At 45.4% G+C, this 19,411-nt stretch overlaps 1 protein-coding gene across 1 annotated transcript in view; it reads right to left on the reverse strand.

Moving 5' to 3' along the window:
* AKR1D1 (aldo-keto reductase family 1 member D1) overlaps positions 1-17,867 on the reverse strand; it is a 35,062-nt gene extending 17,195 nt beyond the window's left edge. The window contains exons 1-2 of the mRNA XM_059845981.1: positions 17,538-17,867; positions 1,001-1,168 (exon numbers count right to left, since the gene is read on the reverse strand). Of these exons, the coding sequence (XP_059701964.1) occupies positions 1,001-1,168; positions 17,538-17,630 (261 nt within the window). The 5' untranslated portion in view covers positions 17,631-17,867. The remainder of the gene's footprint in view (positions 1-1,000; positions 1,169-17,537) is intronic.
* Positions 17,868-19,411: the final 1,544 nt, after the last annotated feature.

The raw sequence follows: 19,411 nt of genomic DNA on the forward strand, positions 1-19,411 counted from the left end.
TTGCTCACAGTAAGCCAGGCCTCTCATCCCATGGGATCTTTCACTCTAGGAACACTGGTGTTTATTTGCAAGTCTGTTGAGTAATTGTGGATTACGTGTTATTTGGGAAAGGAGGAAGGGAAAATATTAGGTTGATGTGTTCAAAGAAGCCCTGCAGAAAGGACTATTTGAGGCCATAAACTCCCTTAGAAACTGGACAGGCACCATTGAGCTACAATGTGCAATGACCTCTCTTATACCTGGGTAGTTCATTGTTGTCATGACAGCTTCTGTCTGACACTTCATTGGACAAGGAATTTCATTCTTTTAGGAGAGAGTCAAGTCATAGAGTTAAGACTTGAATGTATAAAATAGCTCATGCACTACTCCAGCCTCGTTGCTCTAGAACAGAAGTGTAATGACATCTTCTCTCCAAGTAAGTTGATTCATCATCCTAGAACTTTTTAATTACAAGTGATACAGTAACTAAGGGTGTAGCTTGATGAGTAATTTTCTGGCAGTAGTACCAATGTAGGCACTTGCTTTTCTCCCATACACAGACACTGGCATGCACGTGCTTGCTCCCACCCCTTTCATTGTGCAACCTCATGGCAAACCTGTGCAGGGAATTGCTCTAACAGAAAATAGATCAGTTGCAGGATCATTGTCCAGCTAGGGCTCTGTGTATGACAACACATGTGGCACAGTAACAGGTTACACAGCACGTTAGACTGAACTTAGCTGTGGTCTTCACTTGCAGGTGCCTGCAATACTAAGCAGAAGGGATGTTGCATGGTTCCCACTCCTATCAGAGATTTAAACAGAGAACAGTAATTCCTGTGCCTCACAGCAAACCTAGTGTTCATAAAGATCTGCAGCATTCTGGTAATGCTAGGAAAGAAAAATAAAATATGTGGGATCTGGAAGGAAACATTCCAAATGTTGACTGCTGGCACTCTTAAGAAAGACCATTCACAGAAATCCTGGATTTAGTGTAAATAATCTGAGTTCAGGTTCTCACCTTGCCACAGTAAAATACGTCTTCTCGCTTGATCTTCCCTTCAGCAATCTTCTCTCGGATGGCTTGTCCCACTTCATGCTCATTGAAGTAGACAAAGGCACCATCGATGTGGCGGTAACCAGCATCGATGGCAATCTTCACTGCCTCCAGACAGGAACCTTTGGGAGTCTGGTGGGAGAAGGAAAAGAATGAGCATAGTGTCAGCCTCTACTGCTTACCTCTCCTTCAGTGCTGGAGGGTCCCTGAGATATGCGCAAGATTTGTGGTGTAATTCATCTTGAGTGACTATCCCTTACCTCCCAGGCAACCACATTTCAACTTCTAAATAAGAGAGGGCTGTGCACTTTTTCTCATAACTGTTGAGCATGTGGTATTAGACTGGGAAAAGGCAGCAAAGCAAAAATTGTCTCACTATCTCCATGAAAGAGAAAATACTAGTGTCCTTAGGAAGTAGAATCAAATGCATTTGATATGAAATTAATTTCAGAATTTCTTATCTAGCGAGCAAGGGCTTGCCTACAACACTCATTTGATAAAATGGCTTACTCAAGGGGAAGATGACTTTTTGGTTGAGCAGAACTGGTCAGCCACCTGCTGATCAGAGGCTCTTTGAATAGTTTGGACCTTTCAGCAGTGCAGGAATTTGGATGCGACTTCTTTCTCCTCAAATCAACTTACAGTTGTTGGTATCATAATCTGAAGGTCAGGACTATCTACTGGTATTCCCAATTCTGAACAGCTGCTTTAGTCTGTGGTTAAAAAACAGTAGTTTCTTTAGTGTATATTTATATATATTTTACTGCTTCAGTTTAAGCTGATCCCAAGAAACCTCCTAATAAGTAACATTTTTGTACTGTTTGCTCATCATTGCCAAAATTCAGGGTAAGCTTTTTTTTCAGAACAGTCATATTTTCCATATTTTCCATAAGCCAATATGGCAAGCAAAGTTACACGTAGGCCAAACAAAGCAAAAAAGCACAAAACTGGTTACTGAAATTATTTGTCTGGTCACTAAAATTGTACTGAAAACAACTTATGGTTCCTACACTTTTTATAATGAGAGAGCAGCCCTAAGTCGTGGTGGCCAAGGGCATGCAGCAATGCTATTCTCCCATCCTTTTCATGGGCATTATTCTGCTGCAGCAGGGATAGCTGATTCACTTTAAGAGAAACTGAAGTAGGGCAAGTCAAACTGCTCTGCTGTGCTGCTGTCTGTCAACAACAAATGGCAAGAGTTGGATTCTGCTATCTGCAAATGCAGGGCCAAGACCACACTGCTTCTCCTGTGAAGAAAACAGATGCCAGAGGCATCTGGAAATGAGGTAGTATGAAGAGAAGATGTCAGATTTGTTGGTTTTGACAATGCCAAAGAAAGAAGAGAAGCAGGACTGGCAGTAAGTGTTGTTGGGAAGGACTATTTTTCACCATAGCAATAGCTCTGCTTTCTCTCTCTCCTAGCTGTCCTCTTACAGCTGCCACTGGCCTGGCTGTCGATGAGTTTGTCATGAAAGAAACAGCTTCTCTTCTACCACCTGCTGAACTAGAAGATGTGAAACTCATTGCTGCTGTAGAATGCTTCAATGATTAAGGACATTGGTCTTCCCTTCCATGCATATGAAAGAAAAGTCTTTGAAGGACTGCTGAAGACACCTGGGAATGTCTTCATCCCTGCCTTTCAGTCCCAGAACTGTGGACTGGTGGCAGATCATTCTGGGATAATGGGACCATATTCTAGCCTGCTTGCTCCATGCCCCATCTTGGCTAACTCTGAGGGACACAAAATGGACCAACTTCTGTTTGGGCTTGGGAGGAACTTTCTGCTCCAGCATGCAGTGCCTAAAGGTTACTTAAAATACAAAACTGCTCACACGTGCCCTGATTTATTACAGACCTGAATGAGGGCCTAGAAGCAAAACGGCACAGTTTGGCACTCTAGAGTATTTACAGCAGTGATGATGCAATACTGTGTGCTTAATTGAGGAAGACAATGTAACACTTGTTTCAGTGCTTTGCTGCTTTCATTGTGGAAGCCTCCCAAAAGCACGCTCAGCCCCTGGCAGGGCCCTTTCCTGGTTGTTAGTGGGATGTAACAAAGACCATGGCAGCTACCAGCTTTTCAGGCACACTCAATGGCTACTTTTCACTTGGGGCATGCTGGGCAGTGTTACAGAAGTGCGAGGCATGGAGCAATGACAACCTCCAACATGTTCTCTGCTTTGTCCCTGCCTGAACCTGCAGGAGAGGATTTGAGAGGCATCGGGATGAAAGCTCTGACACGAGTATTACAAGCCTGCGGTGACTGATGACAGTAACCTCAGACCTCTGCCCCAGAATGAGCTGCTGAGGCTGGAGCCGCTGTTGCAAAGCTCAGGCTGACTGGCACAGAGCAGCAGGGCTCAGCTGAAAGGTCTGGGGAGCTCAAGCCTAAGTGATTATTAGTTATCTGAAAGACAAGTATATTTCCAAAAATGTTATCAGTGTTTTTTCTCTCTGAAATGTGATTTTGTAAACAATGTGTCCTCTTGATTTCTTCAGTCTGTTTGACTTTTGCCATTCAAGTGTATGAAAGCAGAGCATTTAGAGGACAGTGATGCATTGCCATAATGTAGATTTTTGGGAAAAATATTCCTTTTTTTTTTTACTTTTTCCATTTGTTGAAGAGATTGAAAATGGGCTGTGAACCCAGTACTAGAATTTCCTTTCTTCACACTCATGAGAGATTGCACAAGCACAGCTCCCTATTGTCTCCTGATGCTGTAAACTAAACTCTACCAGGCAAGGAAATGTTGATTGTTGGGTTGCATCTTTGTCAGTCACCAGGGCTATTTTGGTCAGTAAAAAAAGCAGAAGGAATAGGTGAGGAAAGGTAGAGTCTCACAGGTAAGGGAACAGCACAATTTCAGACATTGAAGGAGGGTAGAATAGAGGAAAATGCTTGCAGTTACTGCATCTGCTTTTGGCTGAATCAGTTGACTTGTGTTAGAGCTGAACTTCTGTGTATTTCTTAATTTTTTTATATGGGACTTACATCTGTACAAATAATCTTTTGAAAGACTCCTCCATCTCAAGGAATAACCTTATTCTTTAGGGGCTTGGGGTGGCTTTTTTTGGATCAGGTCTTGATTACCAATGGCCGGAGATGGGTTTACATTATATATGTATGTTTTTATTGCACTAGTCCATTTCATGTGATGTGGTATATTAGTTCTGATAGATTCTGGTCTAAGGTGCTTCATATAAAAATGCAAAGCAATCTAGGGAATAGTTTTTGGAAAATATTGCCTCTATTGAACCATCCCAGCTGAAGGTCTGAGACATCTGTGAGTCTGGAAACTTTATACCATATGTTTATTTTCATTCTAATGGAGAAACTATCATTTCTGGCATTTCACATATTTAATCCTTCCAAATCCTGCAGTAATGGGCTGTGGTAAACTGTGCTGATGAGTTGCACAGGCTAGTCATGTTGTGATATTGCCACTTTTTAGAAGTGTTGCTTTAGGTGTCATATCTTATTCCATTGTTTCCTGACAGCCCATACCAAAGTTGGGTGACTCAAACCACCACTGCTCATCCATCTTGTTATCAGAGAAGGCACAAACCTGGATCTTTCCACTCTACTTCACTGCTCAGCCTGAGGTGTTTCAATCTCTTCTGTCTTTCATTGGTCTTCAGTAGTGACCAGATCAAAGGTTACCAACTGAAAACCAGCTTTTATTCAAGTGAAGATAGAAATTTGTGATACATCCATGTTGTATAAGGGTTGGCACCACTAATCACAACAGCTGATGGAACAGCACTTCCCAGGCTATTGACCATGGGCAAACACCTTATTCTACTCAGAACCCCAGACCTCTTCCCCCTCCTTCCTGCAGGTTATACTCACTTTGTACGTTACCTAAAATGCAGCTGCCTGTGCTGCCTGCTCAGTCCAGAAAGGGCATCATTCTTGCAACATTAGAGTAGTACAAATACTAGATGAGGTACTGAAATGTCTCTGTCTCATAAACCTTTGTGTTTTGTTAGTAGTAATTCAGGACTCTCTAGCTTTGGCCTTAAGACAAATCTCTGCTTCTTTATTACTTTTTATTTAAGCGTAGATAAGAGGTGTTCTTGACCCTTTGCCATAATTAATGTTTCAGCTTCTAATCAGCATGCCTTGCAACTATGCTACTTTGATCAAGGACTTGTTTTAGAACGGGAGTTTTATAACCACTTGTGCACTCTAAGTCAGATATTTATCTTCAGTGCTTTTGCAGACAGTCACTAATTTGTGCCAAAGAACCATATTAAATTTATTGCACATTTTGTGATAAAAGAATAACTGGTTGACTAGGAGGACTTGCTCAATCACTAATAAATTTCTTCAATGGCATCTGTTTTATTTTTAAGATCATAAATTTTAAGGAAACAAGAGCCACAATTATTCCATCAATCTATAGTTTGTAAACCAGCTGATTTACCATCATGCATGACAGATTTAACTGGTATCTGTTTCCTTCAGGCTCCATGATAAATAAATCCAACAGAAGGGCTGGGGGAGCAGACTCAGATATGCACCTTCACTGAAAGAAAGGAAACAGCAATTTGGCCCTTTCTCCACATATGAAGTAGCCAACTGGCCAGTTACCACTTTCTGTGAGTCTGAAAAAGCTATGTGCTTCATCAATTCTGTCTGTCTGAAAGGGTCTGCTCTCTTTTTCCTCTGAGGCCATAAACAGACACATTCTTATGCAAGTTTCTAGAAGCCCCGTTGCTTATTTCCATTTCCCTAATTTTTAATGTTTATTCCAGATATCTTTTTTCACATCCCATTTTGTCAAAAACTATTCTCCCTACCATAGCAAATGGTTCAGCTTCAATTTCTTTTGTGAGTGCACGTGACCAAGCCACAGGAGAATATTTTTGTGCAGGCATACCCATGAGTTTTTCTCTTCCCACTCTAGTAGAACAGTATTTGCTCAGCAGTGTTAGTGGTTGTCTGACTTATTACTGTTATTTAGAGTCACAGTTTAGCTGCCCTCCAATTCTTTTGCTTTTTCTATAGCATCTTTTTCTGGTCAGCAATTTCCATTGGCTTTCCAGATGATTAAGAGGATTATCTCCAAAGACAAAGCTAACAGGACACACTGGCAGTAGATTATAATCTTGCAAAACCATGTGAGCTGCTACTCTGGTCGTTGCTTTTATGTCTTAACATCAATATCGTCATTTATTCTTTATTAGTGCATACAGTAAAGGAAAACAGTCTGACCCAGGCTCCCAGATTCTGCTCTGCCCTGTTTTACAGGAGCAGCTTTTCAGAGTTGCACCAGTATCAGCAGCACATGAGAGCAGAGGAAGCAGCACTTCGGAGAAGGAGCCCTTTACCTTAGTCTTGAGCATCTCACCTGTTAAGTGCATTGCTTTGCAGTCTCTTAGCTGGGAATAATGATCCTGGGGGGAAAAGCCTGAAGTGTTAGGAGACACAGGGCCATCTTCTGGAAAAATCTGAGTTTAGCTGCAGCAGAATTACACAAGATATCTAAGCCATGGGCCAAGTGCTCCAGTCCAAACCTGTAATTTAGAATGTGGAGCCGCTGTTTAGGAATCTTAGTCAGCTAAATACAGGAAGGAGAAAGTAGGTACATTCCTGGGCTCAGAGCCTCCTTCATCAGAGCTCAGCACTCACAGACAGATTCTTATGCAAGTTTCTAGAAGCCCAGTTGCTTATTTCCATTTGCCTGTTTTCTGGACAAACTGGCAAAAAGGGTTGGCTTAAGATGTTAGGAACAGAGCATAGAAAGCATGTGTACTGAAGGCCCTGCAGGAAAGCACAGGTTGAGTTTACAAAGCCAGAGGATATGAGCCACACAAGGGTACATTCTTAGAATTGTTTAATCTTGTAAAAGAGAAGCTGTACTGTACACCTCTTTCTTGGAAAATGCAACCGCCAGCACATCCCTCTCTCTCGTACACAGGAAAATCTGGCTTTCATCCCCCGGAAGCATTGGCAGCCACCATCCAGGAAGCAAAACCCAGCAAAGGGTTCTCTGCAAAAGCAGGTAGAGCTGGGAATGGAGGCAGAGAACACAGATAAGAGCCATAGCTGTTGTGCTGGCCCAGAACTTTGCTTTATGTCATGCACTGTGTTGTCTTGGAAGGTGGAGGACAGCAAATAAGCGCAGAGGAGATGGGGAGTCACTTGTGACCTTGTGTCACACCATGAATGAAGGTAGAAAAGGGTGCCTTGCTCCTCTGACTTGATGCCCTATCACTGGCCTGAAGTGTGGGGTTTGTCCATACAACAGAAATTAGATTGCATAACTGCAGATTTAGCATTTCTAAAATTCCTGTGACGTTGTTATTCTAGGATTTAGCCAAAGCTGTCTTCAGGAAAGCCTTATTATTGTAGCTGGCAGAGGGTGCTGGAGTTATTTTTAACACTTGATTGCAGAATCCTCAGTTTTAGGAACTCTGCAACTTTTTACTCAACACAAAGTCAGTTAATGCAAGGTGAAGCTAAAGTACTGCCATACCTTTCTGCTGGCAGCTAGAGGATTAAAGCAAACCAAGAACATGATGTGCACACCTGGGTCCCTGTGCTCACAGTGCTAGGGGGGTGGACTGGGAAAGTTTCCTGAAGAGCTGGAGGACACAACAGCCAGCTGGCTGGCCCTGGAAAGCATGGATCTATCTGGGAGGGTGGGTGCTATAAAAATACCCTTCAGACAAGCAGTGCAATCAAAGGGATGCGTGAGGTACAAGTGGAAGATAAAGCACCAGCTTGTGCAATAAAGGAGAAGAAAAGGTTGCCAGTAGCTCTTCTTCTTCATTCCCTAGAGTTAAAGGGGAGAGGTTTCTGGCGCCAGTTCGAAGAAGTGTTTGGAAAGGCAAATATAAAATTGGGGAATTCCACCACCTAGTTAGCTAAACCAACAAGAGTTGGCTTCGAAGCCTAGAGAGGCATTTGCTGCACAGGACTTTCAAGTTTTGACAAATCTGGCCTCCTAGGTCACCAAAGAGACAATCCAGATGTTAGCTTCCTACACGAGCTGCAAGAACATGCTTACATTGTTTTTTTGGAGAACTGTGGGGAATCAGGGACACATAGGACTGCACAGCCATGTTTAACGTATGGAGTCGGTCAGGGACATTTTAAAAATGGAGCTTTGCCTGGAAATTTGGGCTCTAAATGTTCTTGCCAAAAAGCGTATCTTTCAGCTGTGGTAATCCCGATTACTCACTCGTAGGGGTTCAGTTTTTCCCCTCTTCAACAATGCCAGTTTTTCCCCTCTTCAACAATTCCCTGTCTCATCTTCTGTAAAACGATCTTCTTAACTTTTATTTAGATAGATAGACTTTCCCTGTGGCTTTTGAGCAGGCTTTAAAAAAACCCAACATATTTGGAACACCATAGGAAAAGAGAAGAATAAAAGAACTATTTTTTATGGGTGTCAATATTTGGCTTAGTATTATTGCACTGGTAACAGCTAACTTTGTAGTTTTTGGAAGAGGGGTATATTGAAACAGTTAGTGCTTGTCACTGCAGCACTCAGCTATGGAATGGAAAAGGTCTGTTTTCTGTTTGGTTACTTTTCAAAGAAGAATCCCTGGTGACTGGTTTTGAGTAGTGCTACTGTCCTAAAAGCTTATCTGGATTAACCCTCTGTTAGTTTTGGATCTGGACTGATTAAACATGATTCTACCCTGTGTTATAGACATAGACGTAGTTTGGTGGGCCACGCTGGTACCTGATATCCACCATCCAAAAGTTGTACTGACTTCCAGACAAAGTTGTCACCTTCTAAAGGCCCCCTTGTTCCGGGAGTATTTTCTTGTGAAGCACTCCTGCCGTGTCCAAGTCTGCACGTGTTGGTACCGTGTTTGGGAGCCAAATGACACTGTGCCAGGGTGGCTGCAAGAGCCAGCCCCTCTGCTTGGATGAAGCAGGCATCACTGCACAAGGCCAGGCAATTATCTGGCTATCAATGGATTCATTAGTGCAAGTCATTGCCTCTGCGTGGGGATACCTCTCTTGGACCTGGAGCAGTCTGAAAGTGTTTCCTTGTAGCAGCTGAGATGTCATCATAGGTTAGAGGTACTATCATTTTAAGAGGAAGGGATTTTGTTTTAGCCATGCTGGGGTGGCCAGGGAGAGGGGAAGACATTGTTCTGACCACAATCTGCTCCTTATAGCAAACTAAAAAATTCACCATTTTCTAGGACCAGCAATTTTGTGTCCATTTTACTTAGAAGTCCTCCCTTGGTTGATGAACTTTGTAGCTAGAAAGTTAGTCTCATTCACACTCATTTACAAGGCTTGGCCTTTCCTCGTTAGGAATTTTACATGTTGACCACTTCAGTAAACACAGCTTTTAATCTGCTACATGTGATTAGACACTAGTTGTGTTCACAACTGGAAACAGAAGCCATTAGCAGAAAGAAGAGGTTAGTAATACTATCAATTTGTTTTCTATTAAACTTCAGTTTTCATGGAAATGAAGAACCAGAGAGATTTCATCAGTAAAGATACATGTAGGTAAAAGAGCATTTTGCAAATTCAACAATGTCTTAAAACCATGGGTTTGGTGCAAATCAAAGTATTAGGAACAAAGCTTGTGTCTCCAAAACAGTTGTGTGCAAGAATCTTTCCTCCAGGTTGACAGAGTGTGGCAAGTGATTTTATCAAATCCAAATTTAAAATCTGGTTTAAGTAGAGTTCTTATACAAAAGCTAGGACTTTCTGAGTCTGCCACATTTCAGGAAAAAAAGCATCTACCTCTTCTTAATTACATGATTTTTCTAATTGTATGACTTAGGTTTCCTTTCCTAATGAGATAAAGATGCAATTTTACATTTTTGCAAGCCAAAAATGTTCCATTGTATAATTCAAGATTACAGGGAGCTAGCAGGAACTGAGGCATCTAGAGGCAGTCGCAGGCAGAGGAGGAGAGGTCAAGGCTAAACATGAAGAAGGAAGTGTTAAAGACAAAGAAATGGAGGAAGACTGCTCCAGTGGAAGAACAGAAAAGTTGTACAGTTGAGAAAAAAAGGAGAATGCAAGATAAATCAGACATAGTAAATCTGCCACTTGAGCATATAAAAAGGGAATTTTAAAATGCGTCACACAACAGTAAGCTTTTGGCAAAAGTCATCAATGAAATCAGAACTTGTTCTGAGACCCTTTTGATTTAGTTTAACCTTCTAGGGTGTACCCTCACCCCTTTGTTTTAAGGAGCTTGATCTGTGAAAGCACTCTTTCATGTGTGAAACCACTTATTCCCTGGAATATTTGCCACCTCTGTAGCAAACAGCTACAATATTCCACGGAATAAAGTTGAATTAAGGCAATGCTAGAGCCCGATCACTGCAGCTTCTTAACTCCTCACACAAGTTTTTGCCCAAGAGTCAAGTTGGTCTGTTGCCTGCTAAAAGCTGATGCCCGCTGCTGCACCTCCTCAAGGCATCTGGGCACCAAATATCAAGAAATCTTGCCTTTATCTGCTTTTGGCAACTGGGTCTTGCCAGTAACTGGTTTAGTTAAGGAATAAACTCTGAGCAATTAATCAATGAGGGCATCACTCAACACCAGGATACCAGCCACCAAAGGAAAGGCATGCCATCTGCAGTCTGTGCAAGCAGAACTGCCTCAGTATGGGTAGGTCCTTCAAGCACGAAACTAACTGAGTCACGACTCCGTGAGCGATCTGGCTGCAGATATTGGGTTTCAGGATAAATATTGTTCAGTGTGAAGGCTAGGCTAAGAGTTTACTAACAGGCAGGCAAGGAGCCCTCCAGCACACGTAGCAGATCAGGCACAGTTGTCTTTCTGGGCTGCAGTAATGTGTCTCCTTCCTTTAACCCCTGACTCAAGTATACAAATCTCCACGTGGACGTATGATTTTAGGATATCCTCAGAGGCCGAGGGAGCATGAGTCTGCCTTCTGAAACACCTCAGAAACCCCAGCCCTGAGAGACCTCATGTTGCTACGTGTCGACCAGCCGTGGCTGCGCCGCTCCAAAGCGCTCCCTGAAGACAAGAAGAGCTAGTAGTGCATGAAGTAATTCTGCTGCTTAAAAAGCTAAGAGCTTGAGAAAGCCAGTGGTGGTTACCAAAAAGGAACATGAAGGGACACAATGTCTTTTGGAAATGCTTGGTTAGGAGATATAACCCAATAACCTTTAAAAAATTTTTTATTCAGGAATTATATTTACTTTTTAAGTTCAAGGCATAAATAAGAGGTTTTGTAACCAAATATCCCTGCTGAATCCCCCAGCTCTGTTCAAATCAGGTTCCCAACCTCTGAAAAAATTAATTCCTGGTCTACATCTCTGGTAATTTCATGTAGGTTCATAAAGATCACTTCATTAGAGAGCTAACTTCATACTCAATACTTGCTGATTTCAAACACATATCCATGTGTAATCATTTACATTAAAAGGACCAAGGTATTTTCTTTACATATTTATTTTACTAGCATGTCATGGGAAATAAGGTAAGGCTGTAAGAACACTTGTATGTTAGAACAGTTCCTGCTTTTGTCACTGCCTCTCTCATCTCTTTTAAGAAAAAATCCAGAAGCCAAGTTTACCTCAGGAGGAAGACAGTTGTCTGAGTCAGAGTAAATTTACAGGTAAGAAATCAAGAAGCTAAAGCCTTTAAGCTCAACATTGTCTGCAGTGTCACTTCACCCAGGAACATTCAATACATTATTCATTTTGTGGCTTTGGGTCAGGCCAGGTGACTTTCTTTACAAATCACCTGAAATCATTGCTGTCTCCAGACAATCCTGTTTCAGAAGCCAATGGTGGCTTTCTAGGAGGAAAACAGGGGGAAATAAGTTGTAATTCCTCCCTTACTGCAGCTCAAAGATCCAGATCCCATCATAGGGACAAATCACTTATTACCTCTTTTGACTTAATAGCAGCCTATGACAGCTCCAAAGGCAGGCAGCCTGCAGCAGGGGTGCAGCCAGCACCATTCAGAGTGATTGAAAAAGTTTGTGCCTGCACATCCTTGTGCGAGGAACTTCTTGGCATAAATGATCCTGTGAGAGCATTAGAAGCTGTTAGACCTGTACAATGAAAAATTACTCTGTTCAGCTTCTAGCTTGGGTGTAAAAAGTAATTCAGAGTGCCAAAACAGTGTTTTTACTTATCCAAACCAGATTTTTTAACTTGGTCACTCAGACTGGATCTGGGAGCCCTGGATGAACTTTTCCTCTCCCTGATTCAAACCAGCAATTTCTTCTTAAACAAAACCCAGACTGTCTGGACACTCACAAGGGTTACTTTGTGGTAGTTAAAGATTTGGGGAAATGGGTCTCTCTTCCTCCTGGCTGGATGCCATACCAAGTTCTTCAGCATCCAGCGCTGTGGGCAGTGTGCTTTCCCATGGGCAGGGTGCTCCTCCTGCTCCAGCCTGTGCGTGTTTCTTCTTGCCTTTCTCTAGCTATCACCTACCCCACAATCACATTATTTCCCTGAGCTGTCTGATATGAGTTTAATCCCCAGAGGCTGAGAGGAGGACTGAATCTGGTTTCCCACCGCCCATGTGGATTCCCTTACCAGCAGGCTATTCAGGGAAAGGCAACTGCTACCTCCAAGTGCTTTAATAATTCTTTGATGCCTCAGCTTGTACTGCCAGTGCCCTAAATGAAACGCTTTGCCATTTGTTTTGCCTGAAACTATTCCACAAAACTGCTTCCAATTTATGAATGGATTTGGCTACCTCAGAACCTCATTTTTAGCTAAGTCACAACTTGCCAACAGCCCTCACCCAGTGCTATTCTTGAGCACTTTGCCCAATCTTATGTTTCAGAAGCAGCGCCTGTGTACAGTGTGGTTGCTACAACCTTCTCTCCAAGCCCTGTCCTCCCTCAGTCAAAACAGGAAGGCAGGAGAGGAGCTGTGGCCAAGGCCCCTTGACCTTCCAGGGAAACAGCAAGTATTTATGTGGAGACACTGGACTGATGATCTTAGCTGTGTTGACAGGGATGAGTTATAAAGTGAAGCGGGCATAAGTGCAGTTTTAACGAGGCATAGGATTTCCAGGATTTAGGAGTGTTTTTAGCACCTTTCCCCTCTAAGACTGCTCGTCCCCACACTTCATCTGCTTCCAGATGGGTACCAGTACCACTCAGTGGGCTGTGCTGGGAGCTAAGAATCAGTGCTGGGAGGTGGTGGGAGCCTGCCATGGACTGGTCTGGCTCTGCTGTAGCACAGGGCAATGCCAGGGGCTCATCCAGAGGTCTGTCCTCATCTACCACCCTCCCCTGTAGGACTGCCCTCTCTCTCCTCCCACCCATCTATTTAATACCCTGGAGAATTGGGTCAATGGCTTGGGGGCCCTCAGGGAGGGGGAGCTGGACACAGTGCATTGGCTGGAGCCTTGGCAGAGCCACTCCTGCACTCGCAGGGCTTTGCCAGAAGGATCCACAGAGCCAAAGAGAGGTAGAATTGGCCTCAAATTTTAAAGCTGTCTGGAGTGCATTGGTAGTCCTGATTCACAGTTCCCACTGTGGTTCCCACCCAAACCCATGAGGAGAAGGAATATTTGGGGAAGAGAAGAAAGAGCAGGGGAAGGAGTCAGTGACTGAGATTTTCACTTTTTCACTTGTGTCCATCCTTGGTAGGATAAAAAGCCTAATTTTTTTATGTAGGCAAGAATCTAATACAAATCATAAATTTCCTTCTTTGCATGAAGAAGAATGCAAAACCAACTTCAACACACTGAAATCTGCCTGCAAAAGAAAATTAAGCTTAATAGTTATGCAATAGTTATTGCATTCCTTTATTTTCAAATAAGGACAGGAAACATGAATTAAACCTGTAAAAATTCTTTATGTCCTTCTATTGATAAATAACCCAAGTTTATGACTAATTCTATTCTGTGCCCCAGTGAAGACTCCTTCCCGTTAGCAGATGAACTGATAGCCAATGGATTCATTGTACTTTCTTGCTGTGGTAGGGGAGTAAAGCGAAAAGAAGCCCCCAATGCTGCACTTTTCAGCCTCAAAGAATTAGCTGAATTGTCATCCCAACTTCTACCCAGTCAGATATGAGTTTAATCCCCAGAGGCTGAGAGGAGGACTGAATCTGGTTTCCCACCGCCCATGTGGATTCCCTTACCAGCAGGCTATTCAGGGAAAGGCAACTGCTACCTCCAAGAGTCAGGAAAAAGACTCTCTTACATCTAGGGAGAAAGAGCATTCAATTAAAATTAGTCTGATTATCAGACAGACCTTTTCCACAGTGGTCCAGCTCTGCTCCTGTTGAGTGATGTGCTACTTTGAGTCAGTAAACTTGTACAAGGGGACTTTCTGTCAATAGATGTATTTTTTTGTTGAGTATTTCACAACCAGAGAAGCATGACTTATCTCCCAAAGTTGTCTTTGGGAGAACAATTAAGTTATTTAAGATGAGCAAGGCAAGCTGCTGACACATTTCAGTTTTGAAGGCATTGCTGTTCAGTTTATGCAGACAAAGCCTGAAACGTGAAAGCTGGCCTCCTGCCTTTGTTTTCCTCTAACCGACTGCCGGGGAAGCAGATTTCCCTGTTCCATGGCTAACTAGATCTGCCTGGTAGGCTTAACCAGCAAGCACATTCCTGCACTTCAGGAAGAACACTCCGGGCTCATTACGAGCTACTGGGCTACAGCCTGACACTAAGAAAACAGATTTGTTTTGGACAAGCTGCTCTGACATGGAGGTGCCTGGGTGAATAACCTTTGGGGGAAAAAAATCAAAACAAACCAGCTTAAATCAAAAACCTGCCTCCAAGAGCAAGATGAATAATCTGACAAATGAATGGCTCTGTATTTTATATCAAAGCACAAAATAGCTAGAAGTTGCAGGGATCTGACTCATAAGCAGAAATAGAGTGCTGGGGCTGGCTTGAGCTGTCGCTACCACCAGCTGCCTGCCCCCACCGCTGGAGAATGGGTGGCTCAGATGCTGCTTCTTAAGCAATTCAGCCACAAAAGGCTACAGCTAAGCATTTTAAGGGAAACGTGTCAGTGCTAGTTTGTAGCCTCACTCCTCAAGATAAACCTTGAAACTGTCCTGGGTTGTCACAAAGCCTTTCAGCTGTTGAGGCAGGAGGAAGGGGACAGAGACCTCGCCAGACATCCCGTTGGAAGTTGCAACAGGCACAACTCAGCACTCGGCAAAGCAGCTTGTCCCAGCCAAGCAGCACTCCACTGTCACAGCAAGGAGTTGACAGAAGCCCCCACTCTCTACCCCCGTTATCAGCAAAGCAGCCTTTTTGAAATGGGCAAATTTTAAGCCGTGACCTATTTAAACATCCTGCCCCATCACCGACCGACAGCACAATTCTGCAACAAATCCCAGAGCACGCTGCTGCCGCTGCGTTTCCCCAGCTGCTCTCTGTGACAAGTTCTTCGACTCAAATAGCAGTCCTAATCCTAGCGTAAAGCCCCAGCCCAGCTCCGCCAGATAAACACACATTGTTTCACCTGGTCTTCTGTGAAAATTAGACTGTGACAAGTGCCTTATCAGTGCTATTTTCTCTACCTCTCCTCAGTTCCTCCTCCCACCCTTAACTTTCTAACATGTTTATCGTGTTGAAGGAGAAAGCTCAGAAAATCAAACTCCTACAAACGCAAGGGGAAGGAGAAAGGGTGGTTGGATATGTGCACCCATGCCCACGGAGGGTACAGTTACACAGCGGCTTCAGTCTCTCTAAATTGGAGTTGCCGTAGCAATGCCTGCCCTGCCTGCATTATCTTGTCCTCCCTACCTTCTATTAGCAGAAAACAAGGGACGTATATGCAAAAAGCAAAAAGCCACTGCCTGGGGCTGATTCTGCTGAAAACCAGCCCTACCTAAAAATGATTCATTTTGGCTCAGTGAGCTCCATGCAAAGGCTCGCTGTACATCTCGAACCATGGGAGGGCAAAGGAAGGAACCGTCAGGATTTTGCAGGACGGGGGGAGAAGAAGCAGGTCTGTTGCTCTGTTGATTTTGGGACAGCTGAATTCCTGCAGAATTAATTCTTAGCAGAGTCACAGCAGTGCCGAGAAGCTGCCTCCACAAGGGGAATCCCATCCAGCTCCCCTCTCAGCTCCGTCAGGTTACTTGCCGCTCTGGGCTCCCTGCCTGATGCCACGGTATTGGGCGACGGCTTGTCCGGCTGCAGGCAGGAAGTGCAGCAAGGTAGGAGCTGTTGTGCTGGCAGCTGCATTTTTCTTAAAACTAGGGCAAAAATTGCAGCTTGAGGGTTGGGGGCATGATGTACACGTCTGGAAAAAGATGCTTAAAGTTCACTCAGAGCTATTTTGACACTGGATTATGCAACATTCTGCTTTGCTATATCAAAACTCCTGTTAGAGACCTTAATTTTGTTTCACTAACCATTATTCAAAGAATGCACTAGCTGAAAATTTCTCCTGAAAGTTTAGAGATGTGGGGGATGATGCCCGGGCTCTGAAGTCATGAATTCCTATTGATTCTCCCCATGTAAACCAGCATCGTTAACCAGTGAGATCTGCAGTCCTGGGGACGTCTTACACCCTTTCTGCATCACTCATGTATTGCCTGCAGTAGTGATGAAAATTCGACACCGTTTTTGATGCACCGTGGTACATTTAATGGTTGGTAAACGGCTTTAATCAAGAGTTTTCTTTACAAAGGTATCTTTAAATACCTTGTGATATGTGAAGTCATACGCACACGTTGCATCGCAGCTATTACACAAGAAGAGTTCTGGCCACCATGCCTCTTTTCCAACTCTTCAAACAAACAAAAAAGAGAACTGATGAAAGATCAGGCAGTTTAGGAGAGCTTTAAAAGGCAGTGGCTACTGAATTGCCTTTGCGCTCCCAGGTCCACAGAGGGAAGAAGCATCAGGTGTGCTTCCCCATCCTCCACGGGTGCAGCCGACCGGCACGATCAGACGGGATGCCTGCCCGGCGCAAAACCGAAGGATGCAGAATATTTGAGAGTGGTTTGGCCGCTGGCAGTCAGCTGTGGGAGCCGCAGGAATCAGGATGCAGGAATTTGGGTCTTTGTTTTAGGAACATTACTTGGAAAGTATGGGGGGCAGCCGCAAGGCGGTCCGAAATCCCTCATCTCATCTTATCTACGCTCGTCGCAGGGGGCTAGGCAGGGGAGGTGACGGCACCGTCCCTCCTGACTCCGGGGGGCCCAGGGCTCCCGGCCGCCTTGCCGGGGGTCCCATCCGTTCCCGACCCGGGCGTTGCACGGCACCGTCCCGACTCCAAGTCCCCCGGGCCCCTGCCCGTCAGCCCAGCGGCGCGGGGCGGTGGGCGACAGTGGCAGCTGCCGCACACCGCAAGCTGGGCGGGATTTTTTTCTTATTTTTACCCACCTTTTCCTCATCTGAGGGCCGCGCACTGCCCGCACTGCTCATGGTAGAGCTGGGTCTAACTTCGCACGGGGAAAGGAGCAAAGAGAGAAGTAGCCGGGACGGGAGGAGAGAAGGAGGGTAGCCGCGGCTCGGGGGGCTGCAGCGAGGGCAGCCGTCACCTGCCCCCGCCCGCGGCGCGGGGCGTCCCGGCGCCCCCGGACTTACTTTCTGCGGGTCGGCGTAGGTGCCCAGCCCCAAGAGCGGGATGCTGTTGCCGTCGCTCAGCGGAATGCGGTGGCTCTCGGCGGTGAGGTTCATCGTGCCGGCAGGTAGGGCCGCCCCGGACCTGGGGCTGATTCCGCAGGGGGCGGGAGCCGCCGCTTCGCAGCCAACACAGCGGCCCCTGGCACCGGCACCCACCGACGGCTGGACGGAGCGCACCGGCGGTGGCTCTGAGGGGACCGAGGAACGAACTGCCCTCTCCCACCGCCGGGGAGCGCCTTTTTGGGGGGCTGAGCCACGTGTGCCCGCGGCTGCCCTGCACCGCTCCCCGCCGCGCACCGCCCCGGCCCCGCCCCGGCCCCGCGGCCACCGGCTCCCCGCGCACCGCCCCGCGCCGTGACGGCCCCGCCGCGACCCCTGCGAGGGCTCCGGCGGGGGCTGCGCGCAAGGGAAAGGCTGCTCCATGCTAGCCTCAAGGCGGGCCCCTGGGTCGCCAGCACCTTGAGCGGCTTGGGGCGTTGCTGCCCAGTGACCAGGGAGCCCTCCCGGGCTGCCCTACCCGGAGCTGCCGGCAGCAGGGCACCGGCTTCCCGTCGTTTGGGGGTGATAGGTCTTGGAAATTTCCCCACAGAGGTGTAGAACAGTTTCCACCTCTCCGTTCCAGTGGTTGAAACCCACTACTGTAGAGGCAAGGAGGGAAGGAATGAAATCCCAGACTGGTGAGTAGTTTCTCTCCCTCAGTGTGAGTCCTAAATTACAGTGAATAGACTCAAGTTCCTCACTGTCTGGTTCTGCTCCACAGTGTAAAAAATTTCCTAATGCTGATAGCCTAGAAGGAGACAATATCCTTTATAAAATTCATCACACAGCTCTTACTGTCCTTTCTGGTCCTCATAAAACACTTGGGGCTATGCTTTTACACCACTCTGAGCCACCTGCTTTGTGACATCTATGCTAAGTTCTCCCCAGTTGATCTGGAAGTGCGTGGTCTTTTATGCCTTCCTAGATCAACCTGTAATTAAGCCCTCAGGGAACATTATTCCTGAGCCATAACAATGGTCTTTGCCTGGCAGTTTATTTTATCTCCTCTAATACCCTACTTGGCTTTCTGTACATGGTAATAGTTCATCAGGTTATGCAATTCCAAGAGGGGTTAATTCATCCATCATGATAAGTTATCTGTGCAGTTCTTGAAATCAACAGGTATGCACTAGTTTGCATTCGGGGAAAGGGTTTGTTGCTGCTAGGGCTGGGAAACTAGCTGGACAATACCCTACCACAAAACCCTTTCAGTGTTACTGGTTAGATACCTGCAAGGGTCTCCTGAGAAGATGGGAAAAGCGCCACTTCCACATTTAGGAATGTTCTAAGAGGTTCAGGACTAAGTGCAAGCCAACTAGATCCCAACCCAAAAATTTCTAGTTAGGATGTCCTGCAGGGCAAAGGTGGTGTATGTAAAACGCTCCTTGGAAAGTGGACCGAGTGTGACTGAGGTTTTCTGAGAGCCTGTGCTTTACGTGGACAACACAGTGCAAAGAGCTACCTGTAAGGTGGCTGGGTTCCATCTCAAGGGGGGAAGCAGAGGCAGACTTCAGCCTGGCTGTAGTTATTGTGGGCAGGCTCATCCTGCTAGACCCTGTCTGCATGTTGCTGGGAGCTGTGGGTACCTGCAGGAGGAAGGAAAACCAGTGACCACCTCCATGCTTCCCTGTTGTTCCCATGTAACTGATTACCACTTTCTTGCTACAGGAGCAGCTCCGATCTCCTCTCTCTGTGCCAAGCACACTCTGTAGGATGACAAGCTGATGCCAGCTGAATGTCTAATCTATAGCCATCATTCTATTGTATGTCCAACAGAGGAGCACATGGAGAGGTGG

This window comes from Haemorhous mexicanus, chromosome 5, assembly GCF_027477595.1.
Source record: "Haemorhous mexicanus isolate bHaeMex1 chromosome 5, bHaeMex1.pri, whole genome shotgun sequence".
NCBI classification, from domain to species: domain Eukaryota; kingdom Metazoa; phylum Chordata; class Aves; order Passeriformes; family Fringillidae; genus Haemorhous; species Haemorhous mexicanus.